The sequence below is a fragment of the Chelonoidis abingdonii genome, chromosome 9, assembly GCF_003597395.2.
Source record: "Chelonoidis abingdonii isolate Lonesome George chromosome 9, CheloAbing_2.0, whole genome shotgun sequence".
NCBI lineage: Eukaryota > Metazoa > Chordata > Testudines > Testudinidae > Chelonoidis > Chelonoidis abingdonii.
Genome location: NC_133777.1, coordinates 10,299,088 through 10,318,936, shown reverse-complemented (window position 1 = coordinate 10,318,936; position 19,849 = coordinate 10,299,088). Strand labels below are relative to the sequence as shown.

At 44.3% G+C, this 19,849-nt stretch overlaps 1 protein-coding gene across 1 annotated transcript in view; it reads right to left on the bottom strand.

Moving 5' to 3' along the window:
• The window catches only part of CARD11 (caspase recruitment domain family member 11), a 69,904-nt gene that overhangs the window by 24,386 nt on the left and 25,669 nt on the right, over positions 1-19,849 (bottom strand). The window contains exons 2-12 of the mRNA XM_032767756.2: positions 12,155-12,367; positions 11,338-11,475; positions 10,218-10,543; positions 9,549-9,728; positions 7,469-7,621; positions 6,867-6,992; positions 6,155-6,349; positions 5,317-5,496; positions 4,392-4,443; positions 3,118-3,233; positions 1,856-1,959 (exon numbers count right to left, since the gene is read on the bottom strand). Of these exons, the coding sequence (XP_032623647.1) occupies positions 1,856-1,959; positions 3,118-3,233; positions 4,392-4,443; positions 5,317-5,496; positions 6,155-6,349; positions 6,867-6,992; positions 7,469-7,621; positions 9,549-9,728; positions 10,218-10,543; positions 11,338-11,475; positions 12,155-12,367 (1,783 nt within the window). The remainder of the gene's footprint in view (positions 1-1,855; positions 1,960-3,117; positions 3,234-4,391; positions 4,444-5,316; positions 5,497-6,154; positions 6,350-6,866; positions 6,993-7,468; positions 7,622-9,548; positions 9,729-10,217; positions 10,544-11,337; positions 11,476-12,154; positions 12,368-19,849) is intronic.

Here is a 19,849-nt window from a genome sequence, read left to right as displayed (position 1 = left end):
AACTTCTGTATTTCCCCCTTTTTAAAATTTCCACTTATTTTAGGAGTGCTGGATGAGTTGGTATTACCAGTTAACAAGAAGAAATCGATTGCAGTAACTATTTTAATAACCAAAAGAGTTCTTTTGAGAAAATGGAAATCTGCAATTCCTCCCTCATACACAAACTGGCTTAGTGAGCTCTCCGCTACTGCATTAATGGAAAAAATGACTCTGTCTAATAGAAATGCTTGGAAAAAATTGGTCACACATGAAACTATTGCATCGTTAGCAGTTCAGGATATATTAGTCCCCAGTACTCACAGGTTATGTTCTTACTTATTTATCTAGATAGTCATTTAAAAATTAATGCCGGCATGACCTCTATGGGTTCAGGTTTGTGTTGGTTGGTTGGTTTGTTTCTTCCAGGTTTTACAAATAATAAACACTGAATTGTGTTATTTATATGGTATTTCCATGTTGTGCACGCACTGATATATGTTTTGTTGCATTATATGTTTATATTTTATATAAAAATAATAAAAATAAAGTTTAAAAAAATTTCCACTGTGTGTCCTGAACATCAATGTTTTGCATTTCCTCATAAAATACCAATATTTGATGTGACAACAATAATAGCAGTTGGGGTGCTACAATCCAATACAAACACATATCAGGGTCAGGTTCCAGGACTTCTGCTTTCTTTATTTTAAAAGGAGGTTTGAACTTAAACTGCCGATCAGCAGTATCTGTACTATTTGCAATGAATATGGTGCAGGCTTCTGTGTGTTTGGTTATGATGGAGGTACTTCCTATGGAGTTTAATTAAAGGAACCAAGAAGGACTGGTAAAACAATGACACCGATAAGGTTTGTTGGGGAATACCCCCATACCTGGCTCCATCCAGACTGGAATGGATTACTCTTCCCAAGGTTAAAGCCTGGAATCAAGGGGGACCCTCCCCTCAAAGACCTTAGAAAAGGGCAGAGGGTTGGGGGAGCTAGGAGAGGCTGCTCACAGCGTGTCAGTGAAAAGCTATCAGGCTAGCAAACAGAGTAGAAACTGCAGCACGGTCAGTCTGTTCCACCCTGCCAGAGATGGAGAGAGCTGGGCTGAGGGGAATTTACAAAGATGTAATGATAGCCATGCATAAGCAGGCCATTCATCTGGTTTTAAACCAGACAGTCCTGCTTTTCTAAATCGTTGTCCCCCAGTCAGTACTGAGACTAAATCACACATAGTTTTGTCTGGTATCAGATGAGAGACGCCGTAATGAAGAGTGCACTGCCAGTGTGATGTCGCATGCACTGTGTGAGAGAAGTCATGCCAGCAGGAGCAGGATGGCACACTCTTCAAAATGGCACCCCTATGTGGTGTAACCTGGCCCGCACCATGCACGTGAGGTCACAACAAGAGGGGTAGGGTCATGCCAGCGAGGGCAGGCCCATGCCGTTCCTAGAAGTACCAGAATGTCCCCTACTCCAGGAATGTGTGAGTGGCCATCCTACCCATGCATGTAGGGGCTTTTTATTGTTTTGGGTTCAATGTACTTCGCACCTTTGAAAAAGGAATAAAGAAAGCTTTGTTCTGATGATGCTGTTTCTGTATCACTGCAGACATATGCTTGTCACAGGCTCCCCAAGGGAAATTCTTACAGAGGCCAAAACCAAGCTGGGCTTGTGTCACTAACATGGCAGGGAGTCATGCATCCAGTCTGAGTCTGGCTGGACCACGGGATTCCACCCAGAATGAGGTGTAGGAAGCCAGGCCAGTCACCTGAGGGGTGCTCTTGGGAAGGACTGAAAGGGGTAGGAGGCACAGTTAGTTCTCTAGCCTTAACTGCGTTTTCTACCCATCTTTCACCAACACAGCTACCCACCTGCAATGAGGAGCGTCTTCTTTGCACCGTCGGACTATTGAGTCATTTCCTGGAGGTTCTGGAGTGGTGGACATGATACTGTGGTTGCGATTTCTCAGGGTTTGCTTTTATTTTAAAAAGAAAGAAAGAAAATCCATGGTAAGTGTCATATGCATTTCTCATTTGAAAAGTCGTCAATGTTGGTGCGTTACTGCTAGTCTACATCTAACATGGAGTAGGACAAACTCACTCCACGGTCACAGGGTCCCATGCACATGAGCACATGTCTGTATGTTCCAACTGTTGTGTGTGTGTGTGTGTGTGTGCACATGTTGGGTATAGACATGATACGGTCTTATGTGGCAAAGCAAGTGGCTGATTCATTGCAGACTTTTAGCTTTAACCTTGTTAAGTGGGACATATGTTGCATTGTGAATACATGTACCAGATGATACAGAAAAAGAAGGAAAATACATGTCTGCTCATTCTAAATAAACTAATAACACCAGTTCATACACTATTCTAAACTGCACTATAATCAAGACAGTGTAATTCATCAGTGCATCTGACTAACAGTCCAAGGGTATCCCTATAAAGGCAGCTGAGCTTATTATGAGTGGCAGAGGGTCCCGCACTGGCTAGTCTAGGCTATAGTTTTTAATTTCCTGGGGGCAGCATTTCTTACAGTGCTCCTGCAAAGGTGTTTTGTTCTTCATCAGATCTTTTATCAACACTCTGCAAAATCATTCTCTCTAACTATCCTTGCTGTGCCAGTGCTCACATTGTGTATAATGGCATGTCTGCCTTGGGAGATTATGGGGCTACTGCAGAAACGGATTGGTTAGTGTGTGCAGAAATTACCAGCTGCTAGCTGCGCCCCTTCTCTGACCCATTGCTGCTTATGGACATGAAGGGCATGAAAAACTCCAATACAATTTCAAATGTTCCACTAAAATCAATTACAAAGCAGCCTTTGAAGAAATGCCTCCACCTCCTACACTAAGTGTTAAATGGAGAGATGAGATATGGAGAGGCTGTAAATACCCTGTGAAGTCCGGTTGAAATATATTTAAATAAACATAAGCCAGTTATGTGATTTTGGGAAAGGTTAATAACATGGTTCTAATAAAATGCCAGTAAAAAGGGTTAGGGAGCTCATCACAGGGCCCTGAGTTTGATCGCAGCTGGGCTGCTAGTGCAGAACTAGTGCTGGGTTGTGGGAGCTTTGAATCACATTATAAGGAAGGTCACAGACAAACAAGGGGCACCCAAAGGGTCCTTACAATTTTGCCAACTTCACAGCTGCTGACTGAGTTATTGATGGAAACAGGATTGGAGGAACTGGTGTCTGTGCGGCTGCTGCTGGCATCAGCCCCATCTTCATCCTGTGCTCTGACTGCTGTGCTCACAAATGACAGAGACAAAGGCAAAGGCAGAGAGGGAGACAGACAGCAGAGATATTTATATTAGATCCTCTTTAGTATAAACTCTTCCTCACATTTCCAACATGTAGGATTTTCCTCCCATTCGGGTTTATCTTCTGTCTGCCCCTTCGTTCTCTTTACTGAATGGGAGATTGAGGAAGCTCTCCTTTGCCTTCTGATTCCATCACCCTTCCCTGTTGGGAGATGTGCTAAAGCAGGAATGTGCACACTTCTGGGGAGCCCCTCATTCAACTCTCTCTTTAAAACATATTTCTCCTATGAGATTCATAAACATTAATCCACCAGTTAAAGAAATGTCTTATTTACATAAAAACTTAAATGAGCTGGAGCTGGTCATCTGCTCCATGGGTGGAGATTAATCCATCTGCCTATTTAACATACTATGTGCCTGAACTCTACTGATTGTCTGCTTAACATGTAGGCATGGAGCAGTGACAATCTCTTCTTCTACCTTCTACCATTCTACTCAGTACAATGCTGAGCATGCTGCCTGCACATAACAAATAATGCACATATTCCCTGCTCAAACCATTCTTTTTGTTAAGTGTTTGTTAGTTAAATGCAGGGCACTAGGAAATTTCAGACAGCCAAGACACACATGATAATTTGGTGAGATTACAGCTAACCTGATGGATATGTACAAATAAATATCAACAGGGGATTAGAGATAAAAATGGACTCCAGCTTGCCAACAGATAAGGGGACCGTTTAGATGACCCAGTAGATTGGGGCCCTTCCTACTCAAAGATTCCGTCAATATTCAGAAGCAGGAGAATGGTGTGATGATCTTTAAAGTAGGTCTAATTTTGTCCCTTTTAAAATTATAATCAGATAGCAGATACCAGTTAAAAGTAGCTAGAAAGCTGAGACCGTCTATGGGACAGGTAAAGCAGTCTATAGAGTGACCATGGATGGAAAGAATGATCAGACAGCCTCTCGTCAATTTGAAATGACGATTAACATCATTTAGTGCAAAAGAAGACTGCTGCTTGGGTCTCTCGGGTTTAGTTCTGAGTTCGCCCTGTTGGCACGTTTGTTAGAACAAACTGACGCAGATGGACTAGGTGAGACAGACTGAGATAGGCAATAGGGACGCTGGTGCTCTCTCTCACCTTGAAAATCTGATGCTTTGCTTGTATTGATGGGGGATTTAGCTCGTGGTAGCTGAAAGAAAGAAGACAGAAATCAAGCCAACTCAGGATATGTGTCACATTCACTGTAAAACAGACACCTCCCTTCCTTCCCCTCTGTCACACTGCAGAGCCTATGTGCCCTCATCAAACAGGGCCTGGAGAAGAGTTATTTAAACACCAAATGCACTGCAGTTCCCATATTCTGCAAAGGGAATGACAAAAGATGAAGTTGGTCTCTTGTGACTGCTTTAAACAGGCTGCTCATACAAGAAGCCTCCCTTTGCCAGGTAAAAAGAAAAAATGGACTTCTACTGCTCCCGGCAATAAAAACAGCCGGGGCTCAGAAAGGTTAAGAAAGGCAGAGAGAATTCAGATGGGGACACAGAGAAAGAGCAGCTCAGACATTCTACACCAATTTCAGATGGTAGGTTTTTACAATTCATGCATGCAATGGCAGCCACAGGCAGCCCAGTAGTCAGGGCAGACAAGGACCTCAGTCATGCTGCCACTTATATTTGAATGGGTAGGATATGCTTCATGTAATTCTGAATTAGCCAGCTAATTTTGCTCATTTCTTCCGACTGTTCCTTCCAGACGATGCCAGCTTTTCCATCAGAGCTGCATTTTCCATCAGCCATTCCACACATACTGGGCTCAGGGCATTAAACCAATTTTCAAGATGTACTTTTTTCACTACTATTAAGGAGGCAAAGATCCATTTTATTGAAGCCACAGTGAGAATATAAATGAGCATCATGAGTATGGAGAGCATAGGGAAGGAGGAAAAGGGTGCAGCAATTGTCCCGCGAAACCTGATTGCTTCCCCCGCCACCCCCAAAGCCTGACTGTATCTCCTCCACAACCCATCTGAACAACACAATTCTGGCCTCAGATTGGGACACACCTGGATTCCCTTCAGGTTCATTCGTCTCTTAAGTCGAGACTGATCAAAGAGGAAGAATTTATTGTCTTCTGCTGACTCTTCAGAGGTGGAGGAGTCATCTGCCTCCTGACCATTGGCTTTGGGGCCAGGAGCACCAAAGGTCTGGGAAATAATGGTAACTGGCAGATTCCTTGGTAAACTCTAGAGATAAAAGAGAGATTTTAGTGACCTTTTGCTGAAGGCTACTGCCAAAAGCTTACCACCACTTCTGTGGCCTCCCTTTAGTGCATCTGGCAGGGCTGCCTGTGGATCAAGTGAGCCTGCATTCTCAGTTGTCATGGTGTTTAGGCCACATACCTGTAGTTCAAGTGGTTCAGCCACTGTCTGTTGACCAAATAGATTGTGGTTCAGGTCTCAAACTAGAGACTGAAACTGAAATTCACAGAAATTTCTGTTCGTCTTTAGCATTAGTTCATGGCCTGTAACCAGTTTACCTATTTGCAAACTTCATTAGAACTTGCTCCTCAGAAAGAGTTAGGAGTTTCCTTCCCCATTATGCAAGCAATCCACCCTCTACATTTCGTCCTCTTCCATTTAGTGTCAAGGCTCAGCAGAAGTGAACTGCCAGTCTCTGAGAGACTATGTGGGTGGTAGAGACAAGTTCCACCCCTTAGCCCTGGAGGGCTTCTCACTCCATTGAAGTTGAATGAAAAAGAAACTTCCCTCAACTGCTTTTTTCAGTCTAGCATTGCTGCTCACAGCGGGAATAAAAATAAAATCCCATCCTCTTCTACGTCATGCTGTAACTGAGACAGAGCCATGAAGGGAAGAGAGCAGAGCTAGCTCTCCCTGCGCCTACCTGGTCATGACAGTTCTCCTTAGAGAGTCGTCGGAGTTTGCATTCCAGATTAACAATGCAAGCCTCCTTCCGGACTGCCTCGATCCGAAGTTCATCGTTCTTCTCCTCCAGCTCACGGATCTGCTTCCTGTACTTGTCCTTCTCAATCAAGCACTGTGAGTACTGGGTCTGTGCCTCATCTCGGGAACGAAATGCCTGCAGAGGAAGGAAAACACTGCTTACCCATGTGCACCACATGGCTTCTCATCTTAATTTAGATTGCACAGTCTTTGGGACAGGGACTGTCTCTTATTGGGTGTTTGTACAGCTCCTAGCACAATGTTTGGGACCTCTGTGCACTATAGTAATACAATTAATGAAGATGATGATGGCTGACAACTTTTATTGGCAGCAAATGTTGCAGAGTGCTAACCAAAACCCTTGACACTAATAAGCAGCCTACTGTGTTGCCATTAAAAAGTTAACACTCATTGGGAGCTGCCACAGAACCTCAAAGAATCTCCCTATGCTTTGACTAGTAGATAACAGCAGTATTGCAAATGCCACTATCTAGTAAGTGTTTATTTTTTTATACCAACCACTATATGTAACAAATATAGTGACACTTTGGGTCCAATTACCTTCAATTCCCAGAGATGGCTTCCAACAGAAACAGAAGAAAGAGAAGATCCAATTTTTCACTGTTACTTCCCCCACTTCAAATGTGACATACCTGGTCTCGCTCCTTCTCCACCTCCTCGAGCTGTATCATCACAGTGGTCATACGGTGCTTGTACATCTCACAGTCTTTCCCCAGAGTTGAGCACTTTAATTCCAGGTCTTCTTTCTCCTCAAGATACTGCAAATGACAAAGAGTAATCAATAAAAGGAGTACATCAAAGTAATTGGGAGGGCTACCCTGCTGCAAAGAAGAGATTCCTGTTTACCTCCAGGTGTGCACTAACCTATTCATTTGCTTACATAAGACATAGACACATATGGCTAGAGTGTAGCTCCGTGCTGAAAAGGCATGGCTGTGAGGAAGCTCAGACTGCTGCAGTCCAAGCTGATGCTGATGGGGCCTTGTTGTAAATTACTCCCACAGCAGTGAATGTTGTCTATATGAAAAATAATTGGTTTGAAGGAATTGCACCTGACCTGTCTGGATGACCCTAGACAGATTCATGTGAACAGTTTAGGATGGGAAGTGAGGACCGAACCAAATTGCTACTGCACTTCTCCATCAGCAGTCACCTGCAGGTATCACTGGCTATCGCAATCAGAGATCCCTCAAAGAGATCTGGTCCCACTCTTTCAGTCCTGTCTTTCTCTCACCTTGTCTCTCAGATCCTCCACATGACGGATCTCCTCCTGCAGATAAAAAATCTTGTTGACCAGCTCCTGGCGGTCCTCTAGCGCCTCCTTACGGTCATGCTCCAAGATATCCAAGATGGCTTTGTCTGAATCTGGCAAGCTACGTTTGCCAGCCTGAGGGGACAAGGTTTAGAGATATAGCACAGTAGGATAGAGAGAAAGAGAGAAACAAAGGGGTGCGGAGAAGAAAGACACAGACAGACAGTAGAAGAGAAAGAAGAGAAAGTGAGATTGCAGTTGGAAAGTAGGAGAAGGGTGGGATATTTGTTAATGTTTTGAAAGCTGAACAAAGCCCAGCTCACTGTCAGAATGGCTATGGAGAAGGGGTTATTTTTATTGGATCTGATATAATTTGATACCTTTTGGATGTAGTGACAATGAGCAGCCGCTCCTTTGCTCCAGGCCCTGCATTCAAAACCTCTCTCTATTAATCAGACCACTGAGCACAGAGTTTGCCCTTTGCCAAGGAGCAGAGGCCAAGAAAACATGCAGAGGAATTTTTAAAGCATTCAGACTTTGCATGACTATGCTTAATGAATATTAAACACATGCCTGGAGCCACCAATGCCCCTGCCTAGAACTAATACTTCATTTTCTACAATGTCCAGAAACTTTCTTTTCCCCTTTCGGAATTAAAATTAACAAGATGACTGTAGGAGAAATAAATTGCGTCCAAAAATAACCACAAAAACCAGGAATCAAAGACAAAAAACTTAAGCAAGAAAATGCAAATTTATTTTAAAAATACTTACACTAAGTTGGAAAGTCCACTGACATTTTGATTACTGAATAAAATAAGTATTTCTAAAATAAGTTGGGTTTTTGTTATGTTGGGAGAGTTCTGTTCCCATTTTTAGGTAGCTATTTTTTGGTGATTATTTCATTATTTCCTTAGTAATCAGCACATTAATTTTTTAACAGCATGCGAGTCTTCAGATTAGACTATGTCTCAAAGTAAGCTTAGATATTATACCTTTTTTAAGATTTGAGCTTCACCTTATAGAAAACTAAGGCCTGCTCTATACTAGGAAATTAGGTTGGTATAACTACTTCACTCCCACACTGCTGAGTGATGCAGTTAAACTGACCTAATCCCCTGTGGAAACTGAGCTAGGTCGACGGGAGAATTCTTCCTGCTGCCTTCCTGGGAGGTGGAGTGCCTACATAGCATAGGTAGTGTCTTCCATGAAGCACTATAGTGGTATAGTGGTTGATGGGTAGCCAAGCCCTAAGACTTTTTAGGCACTGCCAGAGAGGCTACAGTAGTGCTCTGGCATAAGAATGAGTTGAGAATCTTTACAAGGTGTCATTCGAAAAATGAAAGTCTATTTCTGCGAGGTTGCTGCACACCCTCACATTGAGATAGATCCTGGGGTCTGGCCAAGCCCTGCTTAGCACATCACCTGAAAAGGGGGGCTAAGGTGGCTGTGCCCTCCTTTATGCCCTTCCCTTACCCCAAACCTTGAGCTGGTCACCCTTGGTGAAGCCCCCAGTGCAAGTTAGAGCAGTTTTCTGCAATAACCTACAAGGAGGTCGTCTCAGTACCTTGTGACTTCTGGAGCGCAGAAACATTCTGACTAGGCCTCCTTTCTCCAGTCAAATCCCTTACTCCAGCCTGGGTGATGACATAGGACGGGCTATGCAGACCCTACACCAGGAGAATCTAGCGGAGCTAGCTAAAGTGGTTTTGCATTGATGAGCTGGGGCAAAACAACTCCAGCAGAGCCAGGATTTCAGTAGGAATCGAGAGGGCTCAGCTCTTCATAGCAAACACTCAGCACCTTGCAGGATCCAGCCCTGCATTTGCATCTGGCTTTACTAGGTTAAGAATTCTTTTTGCTTGTGCATCTGTCTTATATGGGGTAATCTGTAGAAAGTTGGGGGCTGTACAACCTTTTGGTTTTTGCAAACTTTGTGATTGGGTTCATTGCAGTTTTGGGGGCACAGCTTCCCACCACATTTCCCACCTGTATAATGGGGGCATGTACTGATTTTAAGGCAGAGAGTAAGAGGACGGGGAATAATTCCTCCTCTGGCTTACCTGAATGATAGATTGTAACTCTTGGATTTTGGTCTTCATGATCTCATTCTCCCGCTCCAATTCTAGAACCTGTTCCTTCTTGGGTCGGTTTTCAATGTCATTCTTCAGCTTCAGTGACTGGTTCCTCTCCAGCTTGCATTCCTCCTCCATCTTATTCAACCGATGCTTCAGCTGGTCAATCTAGGACACCCCAGGAACCAATGAAATGCAGAAAGAGACACAGAAAAAAAAAGATTATCCAAAATACATCAAGCCCCTGTATATGCTTCTCTAAAGACACTCTCACCTCTAGTTGAGTGCACAAAAAACAGACTTCATGCTCTTGGGGTGGTTAATTCCCAACAGTTCAATACAGTGCTAGCATGGTATGCTGGAACCCTTGGATAATCCACCATGAAATTTTAGTGCATACTTGGTTAACTGCCCCAATATATTATTGATTCTGAAAAAAAACAATGTTTTTCCTTTCTCCATATGCTGGGAAGTCCCATCCTTCACAGGGAATCTTACACTAATCCACATCATCTCAGCATAACATTTCATTATGCTGTGAGCCTCTAACCTGGATAAGCAAAGCAAGTACAAGTTCTGCACACCTTTAGCATAATTGTCACACTTTATGCTCCATCTGTGTTTTATACCCAAACCAATCCAGAGCATCTCTTTTACCTCTAGCTGGAGGTCCCGGCTCCTCATCACAGCCATGTTCTTCTCTTCGCTCAGCTGGGCGTATCTCATGGCCAGGTTGTAGTTCTCATCCTTCACCTTGATCAGCTCATCATTGTAGTTGTTCCTTTCCTCCTTCATCTTGTTGTATCTCTCCTGGAAGGTCAGCAACTCTATATTGTTCAATTTCAGCTGCTTCCTGTCATCCTCCAGCTGGCGGGACTTGGCCAAGAGTTCACAGCGCTGCACGTCCTTTGTCTTCACCTGCTGCTGTAGCTTAATGATTTCATTCATTAGGAAATGGGTGAGACCCTCATGTCCCTCCTCCACTGAAAAGAATCAAGCAGCCCATCAGCTCCAAGGTCCCTGGCACTGCTCTGGAGCAGGTTAATAATGTGGGTTCAGGCAAAGTTGAGACAGCACAGGTGGGGAACAAACAAATGCACACACACACACACTGAAATATACAGACACAGTCAAACTCATTAGCAGACACACAAATGCCATACATAGACAGTACAATCATACATATATGCACCCCGTCATATATACAGTCACTATACACAGACACATACGTATATTTATATTCATTCATGTACATATTCAGAGTACACACAGACAGCATATGCAGCTGCATATGTACACTCAAATTCATCTACTCAGTCTTCACACACATTCTCATACACAGGCATATATACTACAATGCTGAATACGCACATATTCATGCACCTGTTTTTGGAGTTGGTGGAGCAGGTGCATGTACACCCACTGGATCAGATTCTGACCTCAGTTACCCTGGTGCAAATCCAGAGTACCTCTGTCTATTTCAACAGAGCTACCTCAGACTCACAGCAGTGTAACTGAGATGAGATTCTGGTCCCTAATGTCTTTCCCTGAGGCACCTTGTAGTGACTGACATTCTAGAAATGGAGGCAGACTGGAGTGTAGCATTCACTAACAGCTTAATCAATGCTAGGCCGTACCAGACCAGAGAGTGAAAGGTGGGAATGAGCTATTACCCATCACTATGCCTCATTAACACGTCTCACCTGAAAAAAAAAAATCAGTCTTATCTCGTGTATTGACTCCAGCTCTTATTTCCTCAGGGTCTGATTCTACTCACCGACAATGGTAGAAAATCTCCGTGTGGGCTCCTTCCCTGTCACCAGTTTGTAAAGTTCAGGATAGTAAAACTCCAGGCTCTCTAAGAAAACGACATAGCCCCTTTGTCCCTTGGTATGAAGGATGTCCAGCAGCCGGCCTACAGACAACCCAAAAATCATGCAATGAGAGAGGACACAGGAGTACTGACAGCAGGATAATCAGATATTGTAATCCTGAAGCCAACCCCGCTTCAGATTTAACAGTCACTGGCGCATGAATACACTATGGAAAAGCCAGTCTTGTCATACTGCTCGCAGCCGATCTCATGAAGCTATGCCACGTATTCTCCATGTTTGTGTGGGCTGTTACTCTGAAGGAATGGGGTAGGGAAGGTAGCATTTGGATCTGAGCCTTCGAAAGACAGTGGTATTCAACACAGCCACGCTGTACAGTACTGAAACGCCAGAATTGCAAACCTTTCCGCCAAAAGTGATGCTCAAACCAAAGGGGTGCTGATGACCAGCCCCAATTGACAGAGATATCTGCGCACCAGGCATGAAAGAGCAGTGGTTGCTGCCTATCATAACTGAAATGTACGGGCAAATGTAGGAATGAAAACTTGGTGAGCATCATCCTGTACAACACAGACTTGGCCATAGTTACTATTATCAAACAGCTCTTCATTTTCGTGAACATCCAATTTTTCCCAAAAAGCAAACTTAAAGGGAACAGTGAGCCCTTCATAGATTTTAATTCAATGCTGGGGTCAGGTCAACCCAACCCTGGCAATGCAGCACATAAACTGGTGCAGTCTTGGCTGTTCAGGAAAGAATTACCTGCTCGGTTAATTTTGGAGAGCAGCATATGCGAGTTGAGCACCTCATCCTCATCTTGTTCGTCAATGACTTTACACTGACGCAGATATGGGGTCAACTTGGCTGGATTGATGTACCGGCTCAGCATGTGCCGATTGCACTCTACATTCTCCCACAGGGCTTCCTCCTCATCTTTCAGCATCTCTAGGCAGTCATCCATTTCTGGTTCTGCTCCTTAGCAAGGGAAACAAATCAGCAAATAAATACGAAGCACACCGACTCAGGAGGGTTTCAATCCTGTTTACCATTCTGAGCTGCCCTGTCACATGCGATGAACTCGGCTGCAGCTCTCAGGAATGCTGATATTGCCCTATATTAAAACTGTTTGTGCTGAAGTGCAGCCTGTCTTCAGCTCATCTGAGAAGTGACAGCTTAGAGAGGTTCTAGCTAGACTGTGAACAATTGCATATTGCTCAAGCGATGATTCTGCAGCCCAGTTAACTCTATGATGGTCCCTAAAAGTCAGAGAATTCCTCAGCTGAATGGTTGCTGTGCTGCAGGATTTGTAAAGGAAGAAAGGGGCCTGAATTTGCAGTGCTCAGCAGCACAAAGACATGCAGTCACTAAACTATATGGGGCATTCACTCTCTCCCCTCCTACACAGGTTTATCCCAGTTTTACAGATGTGTGGTTTGAGCATTGGCCTACTAAACCCGGGATTATGAGTTCATTCCTTGAGAGGGCCATCTAAGGATCTGGGGCAAAAATCTGTCTGGGGATCAGCCCTGCTTTGAGTAGAGGGCTGGACTAGATGACCTCCTGAGGTCCCTTCCAACCCTGATATTCTAAATGAGCATGTGCTCTTTCAGGTGTGTGCGCAATGTGCAGCTATACATGTAAGTGACTGCATCTGAATTTGCAAAAGTAGATGTATGCATGTACAGTACATGGTGGATGTCTGTGAATCAGTGTCTGGGCATGAACATGAGTACCTGTGTGCATACTGGTGTCTGTCTGTGTGTGTATGAGTGGGTTTAAATGTGAGTGACACCATCGGAGCATGAAAATATTCTTGACTCATGCAAAATGTGGTCACATAATATTTGAGCTGTTGCTAAACAGTCTCCTGCCAACTTTTTCTTGGTGACCAGTTCATCCAGGAAGGTGACAGGGCAGGCAACAATGTGGTGAGAAAACATGTAGCGAAGTAAGTCAGCACACAACAAAAGAAATCTCCCAGGCATCAGATAGGAACACTAGGTACACTGAATTTTAAATGTTTCTATAATGCACAGTAAGCTTAGCAATCAAGTCAGAGTTAGCCATTCTCGCTGGCTGGACTCAGCCTGTCTTCAAGATGTTAACAGCAGCCTCCTATTATTATATCACAGTAGTGCCTGGGAGAGCCCAGCCTAGACTGCAGACCAGGGGTGGCCCTACTTCAAGCAATCCCCAAAGCACCCTGTCAAGCCCTGAATCCCCACCAGGGACAAAAGGAGGCTAGGGGCTCTACCCAGGAGGTTTCCTTAAGCCAAATATTGAAGCTTTTAAAAGGATGTGATCTAAAAACAATGTGCTGTTCTCCAGGTCTGAGAACAGAGTTCTGCTTTATGAGACTTCTCTTAGTAACTGACTTTTAATCAGTAACTAATTAGCTCAACAGCAATAAACTATTTTCCTTGGGCCAGAAGAATTCTCTTCATTGTTTTATGACTTCCTCAGTCTCCAGTTTCAGGAACTGCAAAACTGCCTGGCAAACACTGGGCTGAGCCAGCCTCTAGGTCTATGAAGCCTGGGACGGAAAACACTTCCAAATTTGGGGGAACTAGAAATTTGACACCTTGTCTATGTGAGGAAGATTTTTCTGAATATGTTTTACTGCTAGAACTAATGCAGAATAACTATAGTGAAGGAGTCTGTACACTGCTTTGTTGATGCCATCTGTGATCACTTGGGTGCCTTTGGCAGTTGTTTCAGTGCTGTCCGAGGCCTTCCTCCCCATGCTTGGGTTTGGAGGTGATGTCCCTTGCAAAAATCCAATCCTGCTCCTCATAGCATGAATAGATAGTGGGGTCATTACCGGAGGTCGTGTTCTTGTCTCTTGCCAGAGCTCCTTTGTTTTGTAGCAGCACTGGCCTGATGTCCCAGGACTACGCTTTCTCCTCCATTTGTTTCTCCTTGCATCTAGTGATTGCTGTTCAGATGGGCCTGGATGATCTATTCTTGCCAGAGGGCAAGGAAGTCCAGACCTGCCAGCTCAGAGCACAAGGAAGCACAGGGCATGGCTCCTATATTGGGTATGCAGCACCAGGTCTGTGAACTCAGCCCAGCAGTAATTGCAAAGGAATGCACTTGCCTGAGTGCCTGCATTTAAAAGAAAAGATGACATCCAGTGAAAACGACCCCAAAGCAGTAGAGGGCACGCAAGAGGAGACATAATCCAGATGTGAAGCTATGCAGTTTTGACAGCAGTGGGAGGACTGCCAGAAGCGAAACAGTTCATCCAAAATACAGACATGTCCACAGGAACCTTACACTGAAAAACTCACTCTGGAATAGTGGTAGTTCACTTCCAAAGCAGAATAATAAGTGTGGGATATGATGCCAGAGAATTTAAAAAAAAAAAGTATGTGTGTGTGTGCACAGTAGTTCTGTCCCCTCCCTCTCCCTCAAAAACCCCTACAGTTATTCCATGCACATAAGGCCTAAGAGTATCTTAGCTTTCATTCTTTTAAAGCTAAATGTCAAGCCCTTTTCCTTGAGAGGATGGACCAAATGTGGACCAAAGCTTGGACCTAAAGATCACAGAGAAATTAAAAATCACCCTTATATCCACCCAGGGCTAGTCTTTTGCATCCAAAAGCCCAGTGCTCCAGATCCTTTGATTTTTGATAGGTTCACAATATGCTCAGAGCTGGGCCTCAAGGGGAGCAATATAAACTCTCCTCTGGAGTTCACAACACCCCAGAATCTCTTCTAGCCTGCTCTGCGGAATCAGGAACTGTTACATTCTTTGCCAGTGCTCCCTTGGGACATCACTGAGGGATCCCTCCATGAGACGATTCAAAGAGCAGAGTTCACTCAGCAACACCACTCTATTGCAGAAACATTTTCATGGGAATTTAAAAAAAAAAAACTCTCCATCAAGACCCCCCACATTTAAGAATATAAGAACTTCATTATAAAACAAGGATTTGCTACACAACCACAAGCCATCAAAAAAATCCTAGAGGAGTGGTCCTCTGTCTCCATACAAGAGCCTTTTGCCTCTTTCTTTACATCTCCCACCTTTGAAGTCCAGCATGACAAACGCCCTTGACTCCTCTCAGAGCTGCAGTTTGGTCTATTAGAGGGGCTTTAGTGAGTAAAATACAGCACTCTCTTCCCTTCAGGAGCTCAGGGTTTTGCCACTGTGGGATTCCTTGGGTCTGATTCTGTTCTTATTTACAAGAGTGTGAGCCTGGAGTAACTCCATTGTCTTCCATAGAATTACTCCAGCTGTTCACTGGAAAAACTGAAGGTGATTCTATGACAGCACCACATGTCTATTTAACTTACTATTTAACCTAATACTCTATAATGAATTAAATACTAGTGAGAGGCTGGAGCCTTGGTGCTCTGGTCAGGAAACAGAGGAGGTCAACTGAAGTCCAATGAAAACTAACAAATTCACTGCATTAGTGACTAAGCATTTTAAATGGAGAACAGACTTCCAGCAGCACACACTTCCAGCATGTCTGAAGTGCATTATTCCTTGCCTCTACCCTTCCCTCCTCTGACACCTTTGCAGAGAAGCTGTTTTCACTTAAAATAAAAAACAATTAAAAATGACAGATTTCAATGTGCTTGAAACGTGTAAAAATATATAACCATTTATTGCATCTGATCTTTCTAAGTATTCTCGAGCATCCGATTCCAGCACGTCTTGAGTTGTAACCTGACACCTTCAGAGACTATTAAATACCATGGAAACACTTTGGCATCCATCACAAATCACAGGTGCAAATGCACAAACTTGGGCTGACTTGAACCGTGATTTGGCCATAAAGAAATAAGATTACCCACAGCAGTTCAGGAATTGCTCTCCCGCTGTTCCTTTCAGTGTTTAGTATACAAGATATTCTTTAACAGTAGGAAATCTTAATCCAATAATAACCTCCAGCTAGTGCTAACTATTTCAAAGGTCTTTGTGGATTCAGAAGAATAAAAGAGAGAATCTCGGGGACTGGCCTTCTCCTGGCTGTTTCACACAAATGCACCTTCCTATGTGTTTGCTATTTTTTTCTTTTTGTTATAATTTTTGACGGAACGAATCACCTCACAGCCTTCATACTTTCATATGCCAGGGACTGCTCTCCACTGATCAAGGGAAAAAACCTCCCAGGCTTCCGAGCTAAGGTTCCATAAAGCACTCATCTCCAGGTCAGATCGAAAGCTTCATTTTTAGACAGATAAAATTCTTGGGGTTTATGATTATTCTAACAACATCCACTGAACGAGTTTAGCTTTGAATCTTGGGGTCTCTTGGTTAGGTGGAAGTCCAAAGGCAGGATAGGCAAGGAGCTTCTCTTAGGAGCAACAGTAACAGCAAGAGAAAAATCCTGGGGATGGAGGAGTTGTTATTCTGCAATTCAAGCGAGCATTGATAAAATGTTGTGGAAAAGCTCCCACAGCCAGACTTCTATTCAACGCCATGATGGTGCAGAAGATAATCCCTCCAGCCCCTTAATCGTTTCCATTACCCCTTCCTCTGAATTCTTCCCACTCTATCAGTCCTGAGATGACCAGAACCAAACCCTGCTCTCTAGAACAGGGTGGGAGCACAGTGTTCAGCAATCTCTGTGGATCACTTGGTTGCTCCTTCGTGAGACATGAAAAAACACAGGGTGCCGTGCAAGTGAGGAGGAAGAGGAGGAGGAGGAAGTTTATTCTGGAAGTGGTGAATTATCTGGGTCCCTTGCACTTCCGCATTTTGTTCACAGATGTTCATAGTGTGGTGGCAGTTAAAAAGAAACCACAACACAGAAAATTCTCGTGTTAACTACACGTTAATATTCAAACGGGGGTGGACTGGGGCGGTGGGTTAGTGTTTTATGCTAAATAGATGAAATAAAAGCAAGGTTTTAAATAATATTTATAAAAAAGAAAAGGGTTACATAAGAAAGATAACATTTTAAAGCTGGAACCTGCAAGCTGTTTGTCTATTATCATCAGCAACGCTTTGAGTGTATGCTGTAGCTCATTCTCTTTCTTTGTATGTTTCTCTAGCACACAAGGGACAGGAAGTGCCTTCCAATCATGTGTTTGTAGAGTACCTAATACAATAAATCATAATTAAGGCTGTGAGTTTGTCATGGAGGTCACAGAAGTCACAGATTTCGTGACTTTCCAGGACCTCAGTGACTTTTGCAGCTGCCAGTGTGACTGGCCCGGGGGCTGCCTGAGCAGCTCAGGCAGCCCTTGTGTCAGCCGCACTGGCTCCTGCTGGGGCAGTCTCAGGTCAATGTGCCCCCCACCAGCAGCAGGAGTTTGGGTGCAGGAGGGGGCTCAGGGCTGAGGGTTGGGGCATGGGAGAGGGTGAGCCCCGTGGGTGGCACTTACTTTTGCGGGGGGTGGGGGGGAGGTCTCCAGAAGCAGCTAGTATGTCCAGCTCCTAGGCAGAGGAGTAGCCAGGGGCTCTGCGCGCTGCTTGTGCCTGCAGGCACAACCCCTGCAGCTTCCATTGGCCACCAATACAGCTCACGGCCAATGGGAGCTGCGGAGCTGGAGCTTGGAGTGGATGCAATGTGAGGAGCTGGCTGGCTGCACCTAGACCTAGGACCTGAGGGACAAGGATGTCAGTGCTTCCGGGGAGGCATGGAGCCAGGTAGGGAGCCTGCCAACCCGTCAGCACCAGCAGGGTCCTGCGCCACACGCCACTACCATGCCTCCCAGCACCCATGGCAGCCTCCAGTCCGCCCCACCAGCATCCGTGGCAGCCCCCAGTCTACCCCCCCAGGACCCACAGTGCCTCCAGTCCACCCTCCCCAGCACCCGCAGTGCCCCCTGGTAACCTCCCCCTCGAGTATCCATGGCACCCCCAGTCCGCTCCCCCACCCCCAAGATTTTGTCAGGGGTATATATTACAAGTCATGGACAGGTCACGGGCCATGAATTTTTCTTTACTGCCCGTAACCTGTCCATGATTTTTACTAAAAATACCCTTGACAGAAACATAGCCTTAATCATAATAATAATGACAGTAGAGAGCTTTTTTCATAACCCTCTCTTTGGACAGATGCAGCTTTGCAGTATCAGAGCAACATCCAACAACAACACCACCACCACACAATAAAAGAAGAAGGATTTAGTGCTATTTTTCCTCCTAAAGGAAAATCAGAGTGGGAAATGTGATAGGGAAATCATTTCTTTTGCTTAAAGAACCAGGAAACTTGGTTTTATTCTTGGTTCTGCCACTAGTTTTTCATATAGCCTTGGGTAGGTCATTGAAGGCCAAATTTTCAAAAGTGGCCTCTGAATTGTGGGTGCTGAACTTTAGACACCCACAGTCTAATTTCAGAGGTGCTGAGCACTGATTCTGGCTGGAGTTCTGGGTGTTCTGCACTATTGAAAATCAGGCCCATGGATTCAGATACCTACTGGTAACTTTGGGAACCACATTTGAAAAGTTTGTCCAGACAGGTGTCTAAATATGGATACCCTAAAGGAGAGAACCTTAAAATCAGAGCCTGCTTTTGAAAATTTGAACCTTAGTCTCTTTGTGTTGCAATTTCTCCAACTGATAATCAGGATAGCGATAAATACCAACATCACAAGGCAGAATTCATTAGTAACTGCAAAGCAGTTTGAAATCCCAGGATGGTAGGTATTAGGGAAGTATTAATTATTATTACTACAGTCTGGAGTCTGAGATGTCGTCGTTGAAAGCAGGCTCAGCAAAATGCAGTGGGTGGGACATGTGGCCCGACTCAGTGACAACAGATGAACTGCAGCTATATCTGAGTGGTATCTGCTAGAAATGAAACGGCCATGCGGTCGGCCTCCAAAGGGGTGGGATGATTTCCTAACAAGGAGATATGGACAAGCATGAAGAAGGATGGCCAGAGCGAGAGAAGATTGGAAGACGTGTTGTGATTGCCTCAGTCTTAACTGATGAAGGACCGACAGTTTATGCAGTCTACGCATCATTACTTCAGATTCTGAAATCCTCAAAGTATTTCTAGGAGGCTGAGAGCATTGCTGGATAATCAGGGTTGAAAATTGCTACGTTTCTGCTTTATATAGTTTGGGTGGACACTGAAACAACCATTTCAATCAGCACTCCCTCTCTCTGTCTATAAGAGAGTCAACCAGCTTGCAAAATGCCCCAGCATCAGCAAAATGTAGAAGATATAAAATGACGGACCCATAAAAAATAGAATAGAAAGTTTTAAACACAGTATAGTTTTCAATTAGCATAAATATCTTCTATCTGCTTCTCTTAGTGAGTCAAATAACTTACAGTGGGAAAGAGACCATTACTAGACTTTCAGGGGATCAGTGAGGTAAAGCTGGGTCCTTGTCATAAGGCATGTCCCCATCCCAATCAGGAGAAGGCTAACGAGCTTCTCTGGGCTCAAATGGTACCAAATTGGCACACCTGCAAAGCGTGCTCCAGCTGAAGGAAGTGAGCTTAAAAAAGAAAGCTTGCCACAGGAAGAAGTAGCAACCAGGAGG